General features: G+C 53.0%; 4 protein-coding genes across 4 annotated transcripts; 1 reads left to right on the forward strand and 3 right to left on the reverse strand.

The window, feature by feature from the left end:
* Nucleotides 1-353: 353 nt before the first annotated feature.
* Nucleotides 354-6,595, reverse strand: TFIP11 (tuftelin interacting protein 11; the record flags this gene model as incomplete). Its single annotated transcript, XM_079544085.1, has 12 exons — nt 354-709; nt 1,023-1,188; nt 1,450-1,592; nt 1,909-2,152; nt 2,340-2,508; nt 2,742-2,848; nt 3,162-3,671; nt 4,362-4,514; nt 4,994-5,121; nt 5,295-5,451; nt 5,976-6,129; nt 6,399-6,595. 12 exons carry the CDS (start codon nt 6,593-6,595, stop codon nt 354-356), a joined length of 2,484 nt encoding a protein of 827 aa, XP_079400211.1.
* A 1,338-nt stretch (nt 6,596-7,933) lies between these two features.
* Nucleotides 7,934-11,523, reverse strand: TPST2 (tyrosylprotein sulfotransferase 2; the record flags this gene model as incomplete). Its single annotated transcript, XM_079544084.1, has 4 exons — nt 7,934-7,963; nt 8,581-8,631; nt 9,629-9,827; nt 10,688-11,523. 4 exons carry the CDS (start codon nt 11,521-11,523, stop codon nt 7,934-7,936), a joined length of 1,116 nt encoding a protein of 371 aa, XP_079400210.1.
* Nucleotides 11,524-16,999: 5,476 nt separating this feature from the next.
* On the reverse strand, nt 17,000-18,594 carry CRYBB1 (crystallin beta B1; the record flags this gene model as incomplete). Its single annotated transcript, XM_079543841.1, has 5 exons — nt 17,000-17,180; nt 17,268-17,410; nt 17,478-17,610; nt 18,246-18,364; nt 18,454-18,594. The coding sequence occupies 5 exons, from the start codon at nt 18,592-18,594 to the stop codon at nt 17,000-17,002; spliced, it is 717 nt and encodes a 238-aa protein (XP_079399967.1).
* A 2,693-nt stretch (nt 18,595-21,287) lies between these two features.
* On the forward strand, nt 21,288-22,230 carry CRYBA4 (crystallin beta A4; the record flags this gene model as incomplete). The annotated part of the gene is made up of 5 exons (XM_079543935.1): nt 21,288-21,326; nt 21,424-21,542; nt 21,610-21,751; nt 21,847-21,989; nt 22,083-22,230. 5 exons carry the CDS (start codon nt 21,288-21,290, stop codon nt 22,228-22,230), a joined length of 591 nt encoding a protein of 196 aa, XP_079400061.1.
* Nucleotides 22,231-22,467: the final 237 nt, after the last annotated feature.

Consider the following 22,467-nt stretch of genomic DNA (forward strand, 5'->3'; position numbering starts at 1 on the left):
TCAAGGAGAGAATCTGTTGGTGGAGCCTTTGAGGCTGATCTGTGTTGGCCCTGCTTTGTGCAAAGAACAAGTGCCAGCAGTCCCTTCTAGCCCTCATTTGTCTAGTGGTTTGAAACAATTATTGCTGAGTCTGTACCACAAGTGGCAATTACACGAGCATCAGAACTGCTTGTTCCTCCCTTTGCACCAGCTTCCATGTATCACTTCACCTCCTGACACTGTTGGAACAGCCAAGAAAACAATCCTGACACACAGCTGAAGTTCCACTATTTACAAATCTGCAACGTCTTTATTCTAAGACAGTAACACTAAAAATAGGAGTAAGATCACCTTCACAGTTCCAAGCAGGAGCCTCACTTGGCCATATCAATGAGACTCTGGAGAGAGGTTGGCACCCAGGTCTTTTCTCCTTGTACAAATACAACACCTCTGTCAATGTAAATCACGATCCGTCCAAACGTGTATAACTGCTTCCCTTCGTGCCGCTTTCCGATCACAGGCATGAAAACAATGTTGTGTTCCTCTGCTTTTGTCTGAATTAGGTCCTTAAAATTCATTGGCACAGAGCTGGCAGCCACTCCTATGCCTCGCTGAGCCATGTTCTCAGCCTCTCGCCGCTCCTGCATGGCTTCGTACTGGAAGTCTTTCCTCCTCTCCGTGTGAGTGAGGTATGCAATGTTCTCCCGGGCACCTGGCTGCATGTAGCCACCTGTTGGGGAGAAAAAAAAGTGTGAAAACCACATGCAAAGTCCATGGGGAAACTCCAGTCCAAGATGCAAAAAGTATTAAGTGCAGGGAGGCTGAGCCGCAGTGTTCTGAATCATCCTTCACACGTTTTTATTGCTTGCATTTACAGTATTCATACAAAGTTAATACAAAGACTACCTTGATGAATCAGAAAACTGTAGCTACAGTTACAGGATCGAATAGGTCCCACACTGAATCTCAGCATGCACAGGAAAGGATGCTGCACTGCTACTGACAAAGGATGAAAGCAAATACGCCACAAATAAGCCACCTACCAACACTGGAAGAGACAGCCCGGTTCATGATATCAAGAGCTTCATTAAATTTGTCTTTGATTGATGGATGTGCCAACACTTGGTCTGAGAACATGGACTTCCAGCCCAAGTACCACTTCGTGATCTCCTCGTAATTGGGGCTATTACTAAGCCATGAGCACAGCACCTGCAAAACAACAGGGTGGGTATATTTGTGGAAGCCCTTATTATTAGCTTGTTCATGACTCAGCTTTCACTTATAAAAATAAAAAATGACCATAGCAGTCTTAGAAAGAAGCCTGGTCTGATGCATATGCAACTCTGATGAAAACTACTCAATTTAGCAGTTAAACCATTTCAGCAGCAGAACAACAATTATTAGGTCAGAGTCACTGAAACACTTTGCTTTGAATCACGTTTGTCAGAATTACTCAGCCTTGTTCCTCACCTGCAGCCATTTTGGGAAGAAGTGTTTCTCCAGCAGCCCAACAAGACTGGAAACAGAAATCATTCCCTCCCAGTCAATCACCCAGTAGAAGGCATCCATGTGCTGCTGATGAGGGTTAATTATAAGTTCATTCAAACACATCCCTGGAAAAAGGGCAAGAACAGTTACAGGAGTACCTGACTTACCAGTGCCCTGACCTATCTCATAATGATGTAAATGTGAGGAGCAACTGTACTGCACTGCATTACCTCCAGGATCTTTCAAATGTTTGGCTGATCCCTGCCACCAAAACAATACAATTCCATTTCCCTCAATTACAATCTACAGCCAAAACTGAGAAACTTCAAACATTCAGCTTTTTTCTTTGGACCAGACTGCAGAGCTGAATGAGGAATTGCAAATCTCACAGTGAAACCTTCAGCACAGGCAAAGAATTAAAACGCCTCTCCCTTGTCTCACCGAGTTTAGGCACAATGTTCTTCACCATGAAAGCCTCCCATGACCCGGGTGTGAACACATCCTTCCAGGGCTGAAGGATAAGTTTGGCTGAGGAGTCACTGGGATGCCATTTCTGCAGTGCGTTCGCCAGCTTGTTTCTGATGGGAGAATAAAGAGGCTCCAATCGTGCCTGCATCAGGGGAAGCCAGGGGTGGATCCAGGAATGGATTGGGACTGTGTCTGTCAAAGGATTCCAGTTTTCAACCTTAAGGCAAAACACAGAAGAGATTTGATTTCCTACTGGCACAAAGACTTCCCAGATGCAAATAACCCCCTAACTCCAAAATACATTGACAAGGGCAACAAACTGGTATTGTGGAAGCTGCAGTTGACTACAGTTCCAATAGTGGTTCAAAATAAGGTTTCATTCTAGTACAGCTCTCTTCACTGACCTCTTTCTGTAGCTTGGGGAAGATGAGCTGATCCAGAATGTTATCCAGTATCCACACAGGAATGATGTGTACCCAACTATCCAGGAAATCCACCATTGACCCACAGTTCCTTGGCTGCCACTGTGCCACTATGTTTCTGACATATGGCATCCAGATTTCCCACATCAATCTGGAAAAAATAAAGAAATCAAAACTAAGCTTAGAGCTCATCAAGCCTCAGGCCTATGGAAACTGAATGGATAACTTATTTAAAAGCCTCTTCCTTTTATATAGCTGGCAGCTGGATTTTAAGAGACACCTGAAGAGAATCATCTGGGAAGTACACTTTTAACTGTTCTTCACCATCACGAAGGAAGCAGCATTTAAAGATACTAAACAAAATACAGTTAATTTGTTATTTACCTGTGAAAAGCATCTGTTGAAAGGTCCTGCCCCCCGTGTGATAACAGCTGGTCGTTTTCCAAAAGGCTCTTCCACTTGGCTATAATCTCAGTGCCGTACGTACAGTCCTGGAAATGATGAGGTTAAATGATACGTGGACTTAATTGGCTTTTCATTCATTTCAGCTGAAAATGACCTGGAGCAGGGCTGATTGCATGCTCTGCTACAGGCAGCTTTCTCACATGTTTCTCTCACTATTGGCACGAACACAGGGTTCTATCAGGAGCCTTCTTTTCTGCTCTCACGTGTGAGGAAAGGTGGCTTTTTTCATTTCCTCTCCCAACTAATCAAGGAGTTTGGGCAAGGAGAGGGGAAGGCAAGACAACGAAACAACTTAAAACCACGAAAAGGGAACTGCGGATAAATCACACTAATATTCACCTTGAGGGGATCCCAGTTCTTGAAGTAATCTTTCATGAGAGGATAGACTATTGCTACTGCCAAGTCTACCCTGTCAGACATTCTGTACTCTTCGTAGTACTTGTCTTGAAGCGTCTCAAAGATCTTGGCACACTCATCCAAGGTCAAAGGATTTTCACAGCTGGGTTGCATCCGTCTCTCGCACTCCTCCACCATGTCCAGGACTTTGCTGAGATTGCTGATGGCCGTCTCCTCATGGGAGAGAATCTCAGACATCTTCTGTATCTCATGGCTTAGGTTGACCACCATGTCCCTCTCATACTGCAGCTGACGGTCGCTCTGGATGATCTCCTGCTCCGTGATGTCAATGAGAAGCTGTAAGTTGTGCTCCAGCTCAGGCAGGGCAAATCCCTGGGGCTTCGAGTCCTTGCCCAGCAGCTGCTGAGGATTGTCATCGGGGATATTGTGTTTGTGGCTAATTTGACTGTAGCTGTAATAAACCTTTTGCTCCCGTCCCGTCATATCTATAACCTTCCAACAAACAAGAAGAAAAGTCGTCTTAAAAAGTGCAATTTGTGTTTAAAAAGAGGAAATACCTTGTTCCAAATTGAAAATTGGTGATTGCCAATTACTCCAGCAGGCTGATGTGAAGATCTAGAGTAAGTGAAGAACAATTGGAGGTCGGAGCTCAAAGATTCTACCTCTGATCTCAGTTTTGCCATTTTGCTGAGTTAATCTAAGAACAGCAATTACTCATAACTAATTACTTAGGTAACTTTAGACTTTTTTTATGGACTTGTCAATTTAAATGAGTAACTTCATTAAGAGCATTAAAGACAAGTTCCTTGCAGTTTGAAAGCTTTTCTACCTATAAAGTACTATGTGTTTAGTTGCACAGTCCCAGTATGGACAGATGTGCTTACAGAACTGGGTGAGCTATGACAAATGAGAAACAGTTAACTTACAGAAGCAAACAAACAAGAAAACTGATCTGTATTTTCTCAAGATCAAGATGTTCCTCAAGGACAAGTCCGATGTTGCAGGCTATGTTGTGGTCTATTAAATGATTCAGTAATGAATCTGAAGCCTTGATTTGCATGAGGCTATGGACAACAGAACTAGCTTCTGTTAAGGTTACCACTTGCCTAAAAGCACTCAACACTAATGCAAACAAACTGAATTGCTTCCCAGAGATGCCATCGCTTGGTTTATCAGCCTTACCTTGACTTGAGAGAGCTCCTTCTGAGGGGTTGAAAGCTGTTTATTAATCCTACCCTTGGCTTTCAGTTCTTCTACTGTCTTATAGCTGTACTTGGGCTTTTTCTTGCCTCCATTAGGATCCTTCCGCCACTGACTGAGTTCTTTTTGAAATTCCTAAATAAAATCAGGGAGAAATTGCAATTGCTCTTCTCAGTCACGCCTCAAATTTGCCTGTTTTCTATGAAAAAGCAATCATCAGATCAATGAAGAATGCCATGCAGCAGAACAAAAGGGAAAGTGACAAAGCAGAGCAAAAACTGGCTCAAATGCTGAGGTCCAGTCAAAAAGCCTTTTCTCACCATTATCACTACCAGTACGTTTCTCATCTTTCTTTTTTTAAACACAAAACAAATTATTTATCTGGGGGAAACTGAGGATGGGATTCTAGCAATGCTACTGGAATAAAGTGAGACAGAATCAACATAAAGGACATTACAGTAACACGAAAATACGTCTAAATGAAATTCATGCTTTGTGCTCTTAGTTCCTTATCTAAAAGGAGATCAATTTCCTCTAACACAAAAGCTGACACTAGAACTGAATTTTGCACAACACAACCAGGTAAATGGATGTACCAGGAATCATACAAATACCTCCTCAGCTTCTTCTTCTGAGTCAACAACAGGGAAGTCTTGCAAAGACTGGCTGGTTCTTTCAGAGCCATATGCTCCCACAGCTCCTTTGCCTTTTCTTTGCTTGGCCTCAATTGGATTAATAATACCTAACAAGAGACCAGTTAGATCAGAAGGAAGAAATTCAAACGAGAGAGAGCACTTGGCAAGAGAAGCAAGAGTTTGTCTATAAGCCACTTCAAGTTGCTAGTTCTTAAACAATGCAGTCTCTTCTTCAAAGTATTAGTTATTAAAAAAAGAACCAAATACAGGATCACAGTACCTTGAGCATTCTTCCCAAGACCTCTTCCAGGGACATAACCCATCTTCTGGAGAAGTTTTTGCCCAATTCCCTTAGTGTGTCTCTCCCAGCTGCCAAAATCCGTGAAAGATTTTGTGCCCCCTACAAAGCCTTTCTGACTGGGCTTGAAATTTCCACCCTATTAAAACAAAAACACAGAAGATTTTTAAGGTGCTGTGGAACTTTGCTCTGACACAAGGTACTTCCTCAAAGCAATTCAGCTGTCAACACACTGCACTGTTTCCTATGTCAGAAAGCCACTTTCGTGCCCATGGGAGTTCCCTGCCATTGAAGAACTTTCCAAGTGAGATGTCAATTTTTAGGCTCTATCAAGAACTTTACTCAAGCTGCTTCCCAATTGTTTTTGTGCTTGACAACTGGAAACAAGCCCACAGCGGAGTGCCATTCCTAAGGATACACAACAATACATCCAGATATCCATGAAAAGGAAGAGCAAACACATCCCTCAGCTTCACGCTGTACCCCACGTGCCACATCAATGTTAACTGTTCCTCCCTTTCCTTAGTGCTCTAGTTGGAAGCACTGTTGGAACTGACTTTTTCTTGGAGGTGCTGGTGGGTTGGTTGGGAATTATTCCCAGAACTCAGACTGCTCTCTGAGCTGCACAAACACATTACAATGAAAACGTTCTGGATCACTCACTGTTTTCAACTTTTTTGGCACAAATTCTTTAGGGATCTCCTCCTGTTTAACGGGCTTCTCATCTTCATCAGAGTCCTCATCTGACACATCCTCAGCTGCTGACTTTTTCAGCCCTGCACTGATGAAGTTCACGGGGGCTGAGTAATCCCTAGAGCTGAACCAAAAACAGGACCTGTAAGTCTTACAAACCGCCGGGCGGCATGGAAGTAAAAACATTACTGCTCACTCAGCAAGAAACATCAATTCTTCCTCCCGGTGACCGTCCGTACCCCCATCAAGCGCTGCTGGCGGGGCTTTGGGGCTGCGGGACGAGCCCCCGCCCCATCCCCACTCGGTCCGGCCCTATCCCCGCTCTGCTCGGCCCCATCCCCGCTCTGCTCGGCCCCATCCCCGCTCGGCCCGGCCCCTCCCCGCCGCCCGCACCGCTTGCCGCCGAAGCTGGGCCGCTCCTCGTCCGAGTCTCGCTCGGCCCACACGCCGTAAGTGGCTTCCTCCTTGGTCTGCCGGTGCCGATGCCGGTGCGGGTTGAACTCGTTCTGAAGGTCCCAGTCCGACACCTCGAAGCTCTCCATCTCCACGCCATCCTCCCCGTCCGTGCCGTACAGGTGAGACATGGACATGGCACCTCCGAGCGCCGCCCGCCCCGCTCCAATCTACCGCTACTACCGCTCCGCGGCGGCCCGGAAGCGAACCTCGCAACTTCCGGTGACGTACGCATACGCCATTTCAGCCCCACCCCCAACCATAGAGACGCTGGCTAGAAGGAACGGCTCCGCTAGCGCCCCCTTTCGGGGAGCGGCGCTTCGGGCGGCGGAGCGCACCGCGGCACCCTGTCGGGCAGCAGGGGGAGGGGCTGCGGCACTAAAACACTGCTCTAGTCGTGGGAAACGAGTAAGTGCAGCCAAGAGTGAAACGAATGACCTCATATATTAATTCTTAAATAGAATCTGTCAATGACAAGTGATTGAAGAGGGAGTCCCGGATTGTCACCTGTACAACAAATGCTCTACACGGTTATGACACCTATTCTGATCTGCACGTTAAGGAACAGCATTACGAGACACTGAAATACGGCTCTAAAATGTTCTCCAGGAATTGAATAGAAAATCTCTTTCCAATGCACTTTGAAGGTTCAGTCGATCTTCACTTCCACAGATTTTTCACCACAGAGCATCCAGCAAAGGGAGACGAGTGGTATCGAAGTGTACAACGTTTGGCCTTTGCAAATAAATGCAAATACATTCCTCGCACGGCAGTCATTTTGGCAATATTAGCAAGCAATATGCTTGGATAACAGATCTCCACCGGTGCAACTGCAAACTCTTCTTTGCAGGGCCACCCAGGGCCGTTCGCAGCAGCCTGCAAGGGAAGAAACAGTCTGGGCAGTCAGGCAGTCCCAACAGCCACATGCCAGCAACTTTAAAGCCACTGAGATACAGCAACTGTTGGATACTGAGTTCCAACTCAGGCGTGATGGGCAACAGCACCTGTTCATACTCAAAGCCTTTGACACGCTAACAGCTGCTGCTGCAGAAGTCAAGGAGAGCAGGTCTGTTTTCCCAAGCTGGCAGCAAACACAACCATCCCCCTTCTGAAATGCACACAGGGCACATCCTTGCAGCTGTCGGGACTCAGCACAGATACACGTCGCCCCCTGCCCTTTCCACATCCAGTAATAACACCCCCAAGTGGCTGACTGTGATTTTGCTGAAGTAATCCCGTTCCCAAAGCTCAGGGAAAAAAAAGAGATTTGACAAATCGTCTCACGTAACAGTATTGCTCTGAAAACCTAAAGCAACTGTGAAGGAGATCATTGACATAATGAGTATGCCTGGAGCAGCCGGGGCAATCCACAAGCACAGGAAATTATACAAGCAAAATGCTAATCCTGCAGCAATGCCAGGCAGATTTGTGTGGATCCCAAATTAAAGTACAAGGTCTTACCTGGAAATCATTAATTAGTGAGAAGATGACGTGTTCTGAGTCACCTAGAATAAGCAAGAAACAGAAGGATCAGTTTTAAGTCACCTGCAATTCAAAGCATTCCCAGTGTGTTCCCAGAAGCAAGAAAAAAGGGAAATGGTCAGGACAGAAAGTGTTACAACAGCAGAGAAAAGGCAGCCAAGAGACCGAGCCACGAGTCTCTCACTTCCCTACCTCATGTGCAGTGTCAGCTACTCAGGAACTGCAAGTGACACCTCTTGCAGGGAATACATGTGTGTGCTTGCTGCACTAGCAGCCTCGCTTCCTCATTCTGGGATTTGCTATGCGTGTTTTCACATGCTGGCAATGCAGTCCCCGTGTTGAGCAGGTAAAACCAGACACCCTTGATCAAAACACTGCTGATAATCAATGCTAATCTACTGCATCTCTTATTCAGGCAGGTGGCCTTATCTGAAGAGTCAATAAAATAACATTTAAGTCTGTATAAATGATGGCTGTTTGACTGCTCTGTGTTGTATAAGATGGAAATCCCTTGCTCTCAAACAGTGCTATTTAGGAAGGGAAGTGGGAGCAGATGGCCTTTAAAGGTCCCTTCCCATTCAAATGATTCTATGAATAACCACACAGGGCAAAGCACTCAGACATGACATCAAATTCTTACCTGCAGATGGCCTTTCAAGTTGGCTGGCGTTTTATAATCCCCCTTTAAAACCTATGGAAAAAAGAAAAATAGTGATCCCTTCTTGGACAATGACTGTACGAACATCAGCAAGTGCACATCGTTAACTGCAGCATATGTTCCAGGATACGTGAGCCAGCAAAGACCTGAGGAGCAGCTGTTCTAGCTCATGCTAGGATACTGGGACAACAGCAGGAGGTCTCTCCCTCAGTGACTGCTCACCCAAATCATCTGTGTCCTGAAATGGCTCAGCAAGCAGAGACAACAAGGAAGAACTGCAAGAGCCCAGTGCGCTCAGACCGTGACCAGCTCCAGGGTAGCTCCTCTGATCTGCCAGGTTTGTGCTGCAGCTCTCCACTCTGCACACACAACAGGGAACAGCATTTTCTGCTCCCAGAAGTGTGGCAAAGGGCACTGTGTCCAAGGGCACTGCCACAGGGTCTGCACACAGGGAATCCGACCTCAGTTTGGGGAAAACTGGTCCATCCCAAAGCATGAAAAATTCCCTCTGTCTAGTAACTGCTGCCTGTGGCTCTGCAGCTTCAGACACTTGAGTCAATATTCTAAAAAAAATTCTTCTGGTTTTGCCCGTATGCATTACAAGCATCCAGTCACATCCCTCGTGGGACTCTGGGAGTGGCTGCTGAGCAGCACACAGACTCAGCACTGCCTAAGATTTTCCTGAGGTCAGACTGGAGTTTCTAGTGCCAACGACTTTGTAACCAGATAACATCACAACCAGTAACTCCCATGTCTGGGTTCAAGAATGGGGCTGGTCAGGGAGGGAGGGACAGGTCAGTATCTGCCACAACAGAAGAAACGAATACTGCCACAAAATCACAGGGAGCAGAATCAATCTGAGCCACACCAGACTCAAACTACTGCACGTAACTGTTGGGAAATCATCTCAGTGGAACTGAACACCCATCGTTCACAGTTTCCCAGAAGGAAGAGAGCTTTTGTTTCCCTGCTGCTTCTTTTTGACCCTGGCCAGAGCCCCTCCTGCTCTGGGGATGGCTGTGACACCCACCCTGTGCGTGTTGTTGACAACAAGTGGATCTGGGTGGCCATAGTTGGGTGGATTGGCATATGGGTCATAGCCGAGCCTGGCAAGCATGGGTGCTATGTGGGCCATGTCCTGCAGTACATCCCCTGGAATGTGTCCAATCCATTTAGATAATGCCTCCATGTTCACTGGCTTGATAACCTGGTCCGTTGATCTTTCTATCCTGGAGAGAAAAAAAATCAAAGAAAAAAGCAAAGCAAGTTGCTGTCATCTGGTTTCACAAATACACTGGGCTCAGATAGAAGTTGTCTTCAGCTAGCTTAGCTGCCACCTGAACATTCTGCTTTCAATGCCTGAGACAAGCACACAGCACACACATTGCTCCATACCCTCCGTGCACGCAGGCACAGCTGCCAGGGCATGGCGGTGCTGCTGCTGTGTGAGGTCCCTGCAGCCCTGGGCTCAGGTCTCTGTGTGACTGCAAGGACACAGCACTGGGATCCATCCTGTGCTAGGGTGGCTGCTACCAGCCACAACCGACTACATTTTGCTAAGTCAGTTGGTCCTAAGCCTCTCTTAGAAAAGAAACAGCATGGGAAGACCAGGAGAAGGTGGGAGAAGCCAAGCACCTCCTGGAGCACTAAAACAGTCTGCCAAGAGGGAGTGCTCAGGTGTGTCTCCATGGGAGAAAGCACTCCTTTTATTCTGCAACACCAGCACCAACTTTGGCAGGAATTACTGCCCACCCCTGAAAGTGATTCATCAGCAGCAAAATTGCAGAAAGGAGATCTGAGGATGGGTGGAGAAAAGAAGCATTAAAGAGCTCACGTTTCTGAGCAAGCAGTTCTTTTCAAATTAAAGATCCGAGCCACTTCTGCGCTATCAAGAGAGATGAAATAAGAGTCACTTGCTTCCTGCTTGTCAGGCTGCTCTATTGCATACACCAGCTTGCTAATATTCAAGCCCTCATTTACTCAGAAACACAAAACTGACTGCAGTAAAGCTGAGTGTGCTGCTACTTCTACCTCTGAAAAGCACCCGCTGACACAAGCAAGCAACTCCTGCCCCCCAGCACACACTCACTTGGAAAGAGACACTCCGCCAGGCTTCCCTATGAGCTCCTCATGGTGCAGCACGGTGTCACTCCAGGAGATACCCAAGAACTTCATGATGGCATGCATGGACTGCTCGGGGTGCAGCACCAGCTGCTCGTAGTAGACGGGCAGGCAGCGAGAGCGCCCGATCTCCAGGCATTGGGAGTACATCACCTCGATGGCCTTGTTCCACTTGGTCAGGCAGTCCCGGTAGCTGTTCAGGTCAAAGCCTGCGATTGTCACCTTCCGTGTGATCATGGAGTGGACCGAAGCACGGCCGTCTCGAACCATCAGAAGGAACTTGGAATTGGGAAACAGCCTGGACAGGTAGACAGAGGACTTCAAGGTGAATGGGTCCTTGTTGCACAGATATCTGGCCGGCTCGCCGTGCTTGGCGATCACCTCCAGGATAAAGGCTTGCATGGCAGCATCCAACACCTGGTCCGTCACCCCGGCCTCGTCCAGCCGCATCTTCTCTCGCCCCGACTTGGACCAGGCCTGCCGCATGGCCAGCACGCGGGGGATGATGCGGGTCTCCTCCCCGCAGCGCACCTCTGGGTGAGCATCCAGCATGGCCCTCATCAGCGTGGTGCCGCTGCGGGGGACCCCGCCGATGAAGATGAGGGGCATCTCCTTGCTGTAACGGTACTCCACGTGGTTGGAGTCCACCATGACCAGCTCCTCATTCTCGGGTCTCATCAGCCTGTGCCTCCTCTTGCTCAGCACCTGCTGGCACTCCAGGACCTGCTGGCCGAGGTGCAGCGTCACCATCAGGGCCACCACCGAGCCCACCGCCAGCAGCACCCGCCGCATGGTGACCCGCATCCTGTCCTGCTGTGCAAGGACTGCACACCACGTCACCACGCTTCAGTTTTCAGCCAGAGTGCGTTCAACCCAGCGGGCATCTGCAAGACAGAGAGCAGCTCTGTGAGCAGGGCCGGCTGCAGCCTGGCCCCAGCAGCTCCCGCAGACGCCCACACTGTGCCGGGCTGTCGTCATCCCTTCTACCTATCAGCAGATTTCAGGCTAGGTGCCTTCTGCCCAGAATGTAATTAAAGCCCGCCTCAGAGCACACCCAAAGAGATTAGTTCTTGGCTGTTTCTGTCCCCAGAATCTCAGGTTTGTGGCCGGAGCAAAGCTCGGTGGAGTTTTCGGAGAGGAGGGGTCCTTCTCACTCAATCACTGCACCGTGCAATTTCGCCTTCTTCCATTTACTCCTTTGGATCGAGTGTGTATTAGGCAAGGAGAAAAAAAAAAACCAGCAGCTTTCTTTTCACCCAGTTAGGAGTCTCTGGGGTTTGCTCCGTCCTGGACGAAGCCCAGCCTCCCAGGGCAGCTCCTGCGCTCGGCACGCTGCCCTCCTCCCCTCCTGCCAACCACCTGCCCCCCTCCCACATCTTCTTCAGTTTTACATACGCTGCCGTAGGGGAGGGTGGAAACTGAAATAAACAGAAAAACAAAAGCAGCTCACGCACTCCTCGAGGCCTAAGTCAGAAAGAAGCGATTACCCATTAGAATGAAACAAGCTGAGAAATTAAAAGGGTAACACATCAATAATAGCAACGTGTGTTGTGTTTAACACCTTTCTCCCCCAGCCTGACCTTACACGAAGCCCCCCCAGCACTGAGGCAGCGTCTGCTTGCAGGACACGGCTGCAGAAGTGCTGTTGTGCAGTGCTGTGCTGCTGCCTGCACGGCTCCCAGGAGAGCTGGCACTGCTCCCACCCCTCCTCCCCTTCCCCCCGGGTTTGTGAGTGCAGGTTTGGCAATCCTACCCCAGGGTCACAGCGGGATTTCAAGTTCTTTGTGATTACAGGGCTCGGGTGAGTGGAAGGAACGAGATGTCCGTGCGCTTTATTTCACTGACAATCAAAGAACTGCTTCAGAAAAGCTCCTTTTCCTCTCCACTCTTTTCATCAAAGAGCTCATTTAGCCAAGCGCCTTCAAGTGGGGAGCAGCCAGCAGGGCCTGCCCGGTGCCAGCCCCACGGCATACAGCCCTCCCCATTACCAGCCCATGCCAGGGCCCTTCCCACCCCAAGGTGACATGGCCACCAGCACTCTCCCTGCAGCATGCAGCCCCATGGCTAACTCCCCGACCAGCTGCTCTGTCATCCCACCAGGATCCAATGGTTTCAAATGCACGTCCACATGCTGTGTACGAGCCAAGAAGTCAAATGGTGATCTGTTTGTTTCGACCGGACGCCACACGGAACAACAAACAGCACCCTGGCATTTGTCCAGCCCCAAGTCAGGCCCATTAAAAAGATGAGCGCTGTCCGCTCCACCCTTCCATCTCCATCTGTCTCACTCATGTAAATGTATTCAAATGCTCACCCTAAAAATAACTGCTAACGGCCACGCAGACCCATTGCAGCAACGGCGCATTCAGAGCGCTCAGCACGTCAGGGCAATTGGAACCACTGCAGCCATGCAGGAAGAAGAGAGGTTGGTGGGGAAGTGACAACAAGGCAGTGACAAACAAGGACACCAAAGTTCCTGCAGGCAGAGGGCCTTCCGTATTTACATGCTGACAGGACCTCCACAGCAACAAGGCTGCAAGCTGGGGAAGTGCAGTATTAACAGAGCACCAGCAAAGTGTGGACAGATGGATGAAACATCCATCAGTGGACTCTGGGTGCCACGAGGGAACCAGGTGCTGGGAGCTCCAGGCATGCCTTACCTGCCCCTTGCAGCTCATGGTGCTGCCAGCCAAGCTTCGTGCTGAGATGCAGATGGCCGTGAGAACACCTAGCAGGGAAGAAAAATCACAGGGTTGATTTGTTTGCTGATCACAGGCAGCCCCCACCCAGCTGGTGGGGCAAAGCTCAGCCCCACAGCAATGTTGAAGCACGTGGCTGAGATCCTCCTGGTGCTGGTTCAGGGGAAAAATCCAGCTCCAGTGCTGCAAGCACCCACTGTCACAGCAGTTACCATCTCCATGCAGCCACAGCACTGAACCCTGAACTGCCAGCACCCATCAGATCAGCTCTGCACTGCATTAAGCAAACCTACATGCATGGAGCAACCCAGGCACCACGCTCACTGCAGGGCTCCTGCCAGCGTCCTGGTGAGGCCACAGCTGTGTCCCTGTGTGCACAGTGCTGTTCCTGCACGCATGGCCCTGTCCCAGCCCTGGAGGATGTTTTTGAGAACATTTCAAGTACAGACACTAATTGTTATTCCAGCCACCCCAGATCCTCCTCCTCGCCTGCCCAACCAGACGTCACGCAGCCCCTCTGCTTCAGCACTGATGGGAAACCAGAGGGAAACTCCACCCAGCACCAACTCTGCAACGGAGCAGAGCTCATCTGCAGCACATGCATCGCCTTTCATCCTCACAACACTTCCTGCTCCTTTCCTTCAGCCACAAGATCTACCCTGGACAAGGCTGCAGGGCGCTGAGCAGCACCCACACACATCTCAGAGCTCCGTGGTGCAGTGGTTTAACAGCTGCCTTGCTCCGGAAACTCCTCCAGCTCTCACCCTCACAAACACAATGTGCACACACACACACATATACAGACTTGCAGACTTCCTTCCTGCTGCAGCACAGGGCCGTGCTGTGCCATCGCCTGGTCACAGCAGCATCTGGGCACAGGCAGCACCCAGTCTGCAACACAGCACTGCCTCCGGCCCATTCTTCAAAGCAGAGAAGCATTGCAAACTATTGCAAACAAGCGACAGAACCAGTAAGAAGCATGATGTGACGCTAAATTAATTTTGCTTTACACCATTCCCAGAAATAGATGCTAGTGACTTCCTGAAATGACAGAGGTGTGGCATGGAAAGTTTTAGCTCAGATCCTTGGGCTTAATGAGGGATGAGGAAATGTGAACATCTTCACGGAGGAACAGCAGTAACTGTGGCCAGCAAGATGCCGATGGACCTCATGTGCATCTTTCTACAGCAGCAATGCTTATCCTGCAGCACTTGGGGCTGCAGTACCTGGCAGCACCCAGCAGCACGCAGCAGCACCCAGGGGTGCAGCCCCAGGGCAGCACTGCAGGAGGGGAGCAGGGAGCCAGGGGTAGAGCAGGGCCCACATCATGAAACTGTTCTGCTCAAGGGCACCAATGGCATTCAGAGGAAAACACAAACAGTCGCTTTCAGGGCCCCACGTGACAAGAGCAGCACCACGCAGAGCAGAGCATTTTTGCTGATTCAAACTAAAGATGTGATGTGGGCCACAAAGCCAGACACAGTAACAGGAACCAGAAGCCAACCCTGGTACAAACACATGGATTTTAGACTACTTGTGGGTCACGAGGGCCTTTGAAAATCCCCAAATAGACCAAGCAGTGCTGCGGTTCACATTTGCAGCAGCAGCACCACCCGAAGTGACAGAGCCATTGAAAGGCAGCACCAACGCCAGCAACCTGCAGCCAGCTTGTCCAGGAGGAGGAAAGGCCCTGATGTGCTATATGCTACCCTTTTGCCTCTGTTCCCATGTCCTGGTGGCAGCCCTCTGCGTGCCTATGCACAAATGGAGCAGAACAAAAGACTCACCACGAGCGTGGGTGGTCAGAGCGTGCTATGCAACAGGGAGAAAAAAAACATCAAAGGTACTGCTAGAAAAAACACTCCCCATCTTCAAAACAGTATTTCCAAATCCACATGCCAAAGCATAAGTGTTAATGAGCTCCATTCCCGCATGCACAAAGATCATGGCTTTGCAAAGTAAAGGTTGTTTCTGCAAGAGAAACCCCAAAACCTCAAATTTGCTTAGGAAACATAATCAAAATATTTTATTTCCCAGTGATGCAACACCAGAGATATTCCTGCCCCAAAGGCACTGCTGAGCACAGGCTCAGGGCATGGCGGTGGCACCATAAAGCAGCAGGGCATGGGAGTTCACTCATACAGACAAGCTCTTTGGCAGATGCTCCAACCTCCTGGGATGCGCACACAGCAGCCTGCTGTCTGCAATGCACAGGGATGAGAGGGTGAGAGCAGGTACCCTAAGAGTGCCCTGGGGGAAAGCAGGGGCAGAGCAGCGTGCCTCTGGGCAGGGAGCAAAAACCTACATGGAGTGCCCTGCACTGAGAATCATGCACTGCCCCGTGCACACTGCAGCACTGCATGCACTGAGCGCCCTGCAGCGAGCATCCTGCACTGGGTGCCATGCACCGAGCACCCTGCACCGCCGCCTTGTGCACACTGCTCACTGAGCATCCTGCACTAAGCAGCCTGCACTGAGCATCCTGTGCTGAGTGCAATGCACTGAGCATCCTGTGCTGAGTGCCACATCAGACTGCCCTGCAATGGGTGCCACACACTGAGCACCCCGCACTGAGCGCCATGCACCGAGTGCCCTGCACCACCACCTCGTTCACGCTGCTCACCGAGTGCCACATCCTGAACACCTCGCACTGAGCACCCTGTACCGAGTGCCCTGCACCGAGCACCGCGCACTGTGCGCCCGGCACCACCCCGTGCACCCTGCACCGAGCACCGCGCACCGCGCTCTATGCACTGAGCATCCTGCACCGTGTGCCCCCGCATCACCCCGAGCACACCGCTCACCGTGCATCCCGCACCGAGTGCCACACACTGAGCACCGCGCTCTGAGCGCCACGCACCACCCCTCGCACGCCGCTCACTGCGCGCACTGTGCACAGCGCTCCCCGCACCGCCCGTCCCCGCTCCCACCTGCGGCTGTCGCTGCGGTTCCGGTGCCGCCTCTCGGACCGGGCCGGGCCGCGCTCCCCGGGTCCGCCGCCGGCGCGGAACGGAGCGGCGCTGAGATACGGCGACGTCACGCGCAGAGGGGCCGGGATCCCCGCGCCGCCCGCCGCCCCACCGCGCATGCGTCCCCTGGCGTGCACGCGTGTAGCCGCCTTGCGCGTGCACGGTGCGAGCGACTGGACGTGCGCGCGGGTTGTGCAAACGGCACTCGGGGAACGGCGCGTGCATGCTGCCGAGGCCGCGGCTGCAGCGCTGCACTGGGTTGCGCGCCCGTGCCGTCCGTGTGCTGCGTGCCCAAATGTTGCGGTCAGGGTAGTGTTGCATGCACCCAACACAGGGGTGGGGGAATGCAGGGGCTGCCCCTGGGGGAGGAGGGGGGGGGTCTCGCTTTGAGGTTTGCAAGGAGGGAATGGAAGACGAGCCCGAGGGGAATGGGAGAAAAGGGAAACGAGGCGACGGAGCGCGCCCTGGAACGCACGCAGCAGGCAGCTCCATCGTCTGATTTTTATTTTTAATTTGCCTCACAACGTCGAGTACACGCGGCGGCGGCGGCGGTGGCGCGGTCGGTAGACACGGATAGTGCAGGGGGAGCGCGGGGCGGGCGCGGGGCAGCGCTCAGTTGGAGGGCGCCTCGGGGGTGACAAAGGTGCCCTTCTGGTCCCACTGCATGTCCCGGATGCGGCGGATGGACTGGATCTGGGGCTGGAAGGCGCACCATTCGTTCCAGTGCCTGAAGTCCCCGGTCTCAAAGAGGTACTGGTAGCCGCGGTACCCGGGGTACTGATACCCGACCCAGCTGCGGGGAGAGCAGACGGAGCACTCAGTGCCGTGCCCAAACCCTCTTTCTCCCTCCCCGGCGCCCCCCGCTGCAGCCCCAGCTTACGTTCCGCTGGGCACCTTCACGCTGCCCACACGGTCGCAAAAGCCATAAGCCCAGAGGCTGGGCACGTCGTCCTCCTGGATGTCCATCTTGTTGCCCTTGAAGTCAGCGGACTCGTACAGGGAGATCTTGTGATCCTCGGCCTCCTGGGGGGGACAGCGGCGTTGGGATGGGCGGATGGTGCCCGCAGCACGTGGGGTGCTGAGCACTCACCATTCGGATGGGACGCATGGACATGAAGCAGTCGCTGCGGTAGCTGCTGGACCAGGTGTCCCAACGTGGGTACTCGCCCTTCTCCAGGATGAACATCTCCCCGCGCATGTTGGCTTGTTCATAGGCCACCCAGCTGGGGATGGGCAGGGTATGGCACATCAGGAGCCCTGCAGCACTACAGGCTCTGCCTGAAGTGCAGATCTGCTGCAAGGCCCCGGGCTGGCACGCTGTGTGCCGCGCTCATCCCTGTACTCCCAGTGCGTTTGTTCCACTTTACATCATGGAGCACAGGACCAATGTTCCCAAACAACCCGCTGCACTGTGCACCTCCAGTGTGACCCAAGCTCAGGGCTCAGTGCTCACACAGTGGCAATGCCACCTTTTTGGCCACCTTGTGGCAGCCAGCACCAGAGGATCCCCACATTCACTGCTGGTTGTTTTCTTCCAACGTGGAGCTATTGCTGCAGGGATTTTCCTGATGGCAGGGGACAGGTCAGAGTACTGTGAGCACTCCAACCTTACACTTGGCTGATTTTACTTTTGTCTTTCCCTGAGCAAAAGCTTTGGGTGCAGTTCCACCAGTGGCTGTCCAGCAGACCCTGAGGGTTTGGGACCTGTCCCCCATTGACCTTGTGTTCCCAAGTTTCTACCCTTACTAATGCTTCCCAGGCCTCATCCCACCTCCCCAGTGCTGCTTTGGCCCCATTCCCTGCCTGGCTTTGGCCCAGGGTTGCTGGGTCCCCACTGGATCCCCACTGTGTCACTCACGGTCCAGAGCTGACGATGACACTGCGCACTCTGTCGAACCCGCAGTCTGCCAGGTTCAGGCACTCACTGGTGAACTCCATCTGCCTGCCCTGGAAATTCTCCTGCTCGAAGATGACAATCTGTGGGAGAGCAAAGGAATCAGGCCGTGAACTGCTGCTGTCTCTCTCCCTGACACTTTGTCTTTCCACTTGGGGACACGTAGGCTTACCCTGAAAGCTTCCGTGGAGGGCTCTTCCCCTTTGCTGTTGGTGACAGGAGTGGGGTCGGAGGATGGAGCTGGTGCCGGGGCCGCCTTCTCCTTGTCCTCTGCAGCCTGGCCAGGAGCAGTGGTTTTTGTGGTCTCAGACATCGCGGTGGTCAGCTCGGGTCTGGAGACAGAGGTGCGGGGGGGACTCAGGGGGGACAAGGTGCCAGTGGCGGTGCTATTGGGGTGGGGGTGAGGAGCTTCCCACGGCGCACAGGACATGGGTCCTGCCTTGGCCACAAGAGGTGCCAGCTGCCCACAATCCCCAGGAGAGCCCTGAGCGTGGCCCCATCACTGGGGGTACCCGGAGCTCCCTGAGGCCATCCCACACAGGCGTGCGTGGGAGCACAGCAGGCAGCGGGACAGCCCTGGGGCCACCGATGGGTGGTGGGGTGGGAGGAGACAGCCCTGCTTTGGCTTGACCTGCAGTGGGCACCCCACTGGTGGCACCACAATAGGGGATCCCAGGGGGAGTGGGACCCTCCTTGCACCCCCCAGTACCGTGCTGGTTCAGGGTGCTCCAGGAATGGTGGGCACAGCGTGGGCACAGCCAAAAACCCGCGTTTTCCTCTCCCCCCCTTGGGACTGGCTGGAGCAAGTGCCACCGCCCGGGGACTTTCTCCTCTTACCTGGGCAGCTGCTGCTTCTTGTTGGAGGGAGCAGGCTTGTGTTTCGGGGTGCAGCGGGGCCCCCACTTTATAGCCTGGCAAGGGCAGAGCGCAGGCGGGTACACAATGGAAGTGCCAGCTCATCAGTGTCTGTGCGGCCGCCCAGTCATCACATCCTGCAAAGCTCTGGGCGAGCTGGAAGCCTCTCCCCGGCCCTGTGCCCAGCCGCTGAACCCAGCACTTTCCTTTATCCAGCGGCACAACAGAAGACCTGACCGCGCCACTTTGCCACACGCCGACACCACGGCCCCGCACAGAGCATATATACCCCTGGAGCCCACCAGCACCTGGCTCCAGCACTGCTGCTGCTGCTGGGCATGGTACTCCAGCCCTGTGGCTGCCCCCAAGCCCAGCCCATGGGACCAGGCAGGGCTCCCAGCCCCATCTCTCTGGCCCTGCAGGTTTCTGTCCCGGCACCTTGGGCATAACCAGCTGTGCACTGAGCAGCCTGACCCTCTGCTTCCTCATTTCCCCCCCGAGCACTACATGTCTTGCTTTAAACATCCCTCCATACCTACACAGACCATCTATGGCCTTGGGCAGCTCCAAGGAAGCAAGTTGCGAGAATGCAAGACTGTAAAAAAGAATGCGAGATTGTGAAATGCTTTGAGTATTGCTTTTGTGTTTGCTTTTTAATTTTTTTTCCACAAGTGATGTGTGGTCAAAGCAGGCATTTTATGGTATGTCTTAGTCCATAAAAGCAGCATTCTCCTCTAAGGATGCCACAGCTGGCAGCCCCTGCTCGCTGTGCCCACTGTGTCCATCTCCACTCGACCGCCAGTTTTCAGCACATTGAACACGTGCTATGCTCATTTGTACCATTCCTTGTTCTCCTCTAAATGAGCTGCATGGGAGCAAATCCCACCTCAGTGCAGCAGTGCTGTGTCAGCTGCTGGGAGGCAGGCAGACGGGGTGAGGGGGGGGGCACCTGGGGGCACTCTGCCAGCAGCTGCTCTTCTGTGCCTGCTGGGAGCCTGCAGCCCCATCAAACACTCAGCAGCATCAGTTTGGGCTTTCCAGCACGGAAAATAAATCACCCATAGCTGTGCATTGGGTGAGCCCACAGCCCTCATTCAGAAGCTGCTGCTTTCGTTCCCCTCGAGGGCAAAGTGTTAATTCATAGTGGTGCAATTTCAGCAGCACCACCCGGGATGTTTCCCAAAATACCAAACAAAAAGCACTCATCGATCTCTTCTTCTCTCCTTATCGACCATGCTGTCCCCTGTGGCACTGCTGGGTGTGTTGCATTGCTGCTGCTCTGAGCTCACCCCAGGGTCCACTTCCTTACTGTCATGGTGGGCAGTTTTCATGACTCTTGGTTTTCAATTTGCATTCATTTTCGTGGTTGTTAGACACCTTTCTATTTTAAGCTGCATTTCTTCCTCTTAGAGCCAGGTGTTTTCTTAACCACGCCGCTGTGCTGGTGGCTCCTGAGTGCTGATATCCAGCCTCCACCACCCCGCAGATTCAACTCCTTTTGTCCTTCTCCTGGTTTCCTTCCCAACTTGCAGCCATAGGGGTGCTCCTGCAGCTCTAGGGGTGTTCTCTCCCCACTGCTGCCCCAGGATTATGCAGTAGGAGGGGGGTCACTATGAGCAAAAGCAGAAGGTATTTAGGTACAGTGTAGATTCTGTGGGCTCTTCCCAGGTCCCCGAGCACGGAGATAGAATCCATAAATCTTCATCTGCACCACTAGGCCCCTATAATGCCTTTGCAAATCGGCCCCTGGCTTTGCCATGCTGCTCTTCCCTGCTCTGTGCTCTGTGCCTGGGGCAGGTGGAGGGCACGGCTGGGGGACATGCACAGACCCTGGGTCATGTCACAGCCCGTGCCTGGTGTGCTGGGAGCAGAGCTGTGGTGTCCCCGAGCCCATTGCTCCCCCACGGCATTGCCTTTGTTCTGCCAGTCCCTCCTCCTGCCGTGTGCTGAGTTAGGGCTTTCTGTAATGCTCTCCTGCCCTGTCTCTATCTGGAGGCTATAAAAGCTCTGCCAGAGAGCTGCTGGCCACGCCACCTCCGGGCTCAGCACTCGTCCCCAGTAAGCACAGAAGGAGAGCAGTGCGGACCCCCAGCCTCCCCCTGTCCACCAGGGCACAGCTCCTGTCCTCCTGTCCTCCTACGCAGAGCCGTGATGATCCAGCGCCGCAGGCCGTCCTCCGGCCTCTGGAAGGTGCAGGAAGCAAAGGAAGGCTGGGAACGAAGCCCTGGCCCCACAGACAGCTGGCAGCAGGGCACCCACGGAGCCCTGATCCATCCCTGCTCCCCAGATCGTGGTGTGGGACGAGCCCTTCTTCCAGGGCAAGCGGCACGAGTTCACCACCGAATGCTACAGCACGCCGGAGCGCGGCTTCAGCACCGTGCGCTCCTTGAGGATCGAGAGTGGGGCGTGAGTGAGGGGCCGGGGGATCCTGTGGGGCTGGGGGTCCCAAGGCACTCACCCTTGGCTCCCGCAGCTGGGTGGGCTTCGAGCACTGCGGCTTCCAGGGACAGCAGTTCGTGTTGGAGCGTGGTGAGTATCCGTGCTGGGAGGCGTGGAGTGGCAGCAACGCCTACCACGTGGACAGGATGAGCTCCTTCCGCCCCATCACCTGTGCTGTGAGTAGCACCCAGTGCAGTGACGTGCCCGGACCCCGTGCTGTCCCCAACCATGGTGATGCGTAGCCGTGCCAATGCGGTGCATCTCGGTGCAGGAGCACGGGCGCAGCCAGCTGCTGCTGTTCGAGCAGGAGAACTTCCAGGGCAGGAGGGGGGAGCTGAGCGACGACTGCCCCTCGCTGCCCGAGCTGGGCTGGGACGGCAGTGCCGTGGGCTCCTTCCTCGTCTGCTCCGGCGCGTGAGTAGTGAGGCAGGGCTGGTGGCACTCTGCTGGGACCTCTGGCAGTGCCACCACCCTGAGACGTGCTCCTTCTGCTCCGTTTGTGGCCAGGTGGGTCTGCTCACAGTACCCTGGGTACAGGGGCTTCCAGTACCTCCTGGAGAGCGACAGCCATGCCGGCGAGTACAAGCACGTTCGGGAGTGGGGCTCCCATGCACAGACGGGCCAGGTGCAGTCCATCCGCAGGGTCCAGCAGTGACTGCCAGCTCCGCACTTGCAGGCACCCCCTCAGACTGTGCTGCGACGGTGGCAAAGCTCAATAAAAGCTCCATTGTCCAACATGGTGTGTTTACACTTGGAGGGGTAGGTGGGCTGGGAGCGGCAATGGGGTGCCTCAGGGGTGCCCATGTCCCCACCACTGCCAGGGGACTTGAACCAGCACCGTGGCTCCAACCAGGCAGGAAAGGATACCGTGCTGCCTGAGCCCTGCTCAGGA

This window comes from Tetrao urogallus, assembly GCF_951394365.1.
Source record: "Tetrao urogallus genome assembly, chromosome: 17".
Taxonomy (NCBI): domain Eukaryota; kingdom Metazoa; phylum Chordata; class Aves; order Galliformes; family Phasianidae; genus Tetrao; species Tetrao urogallus.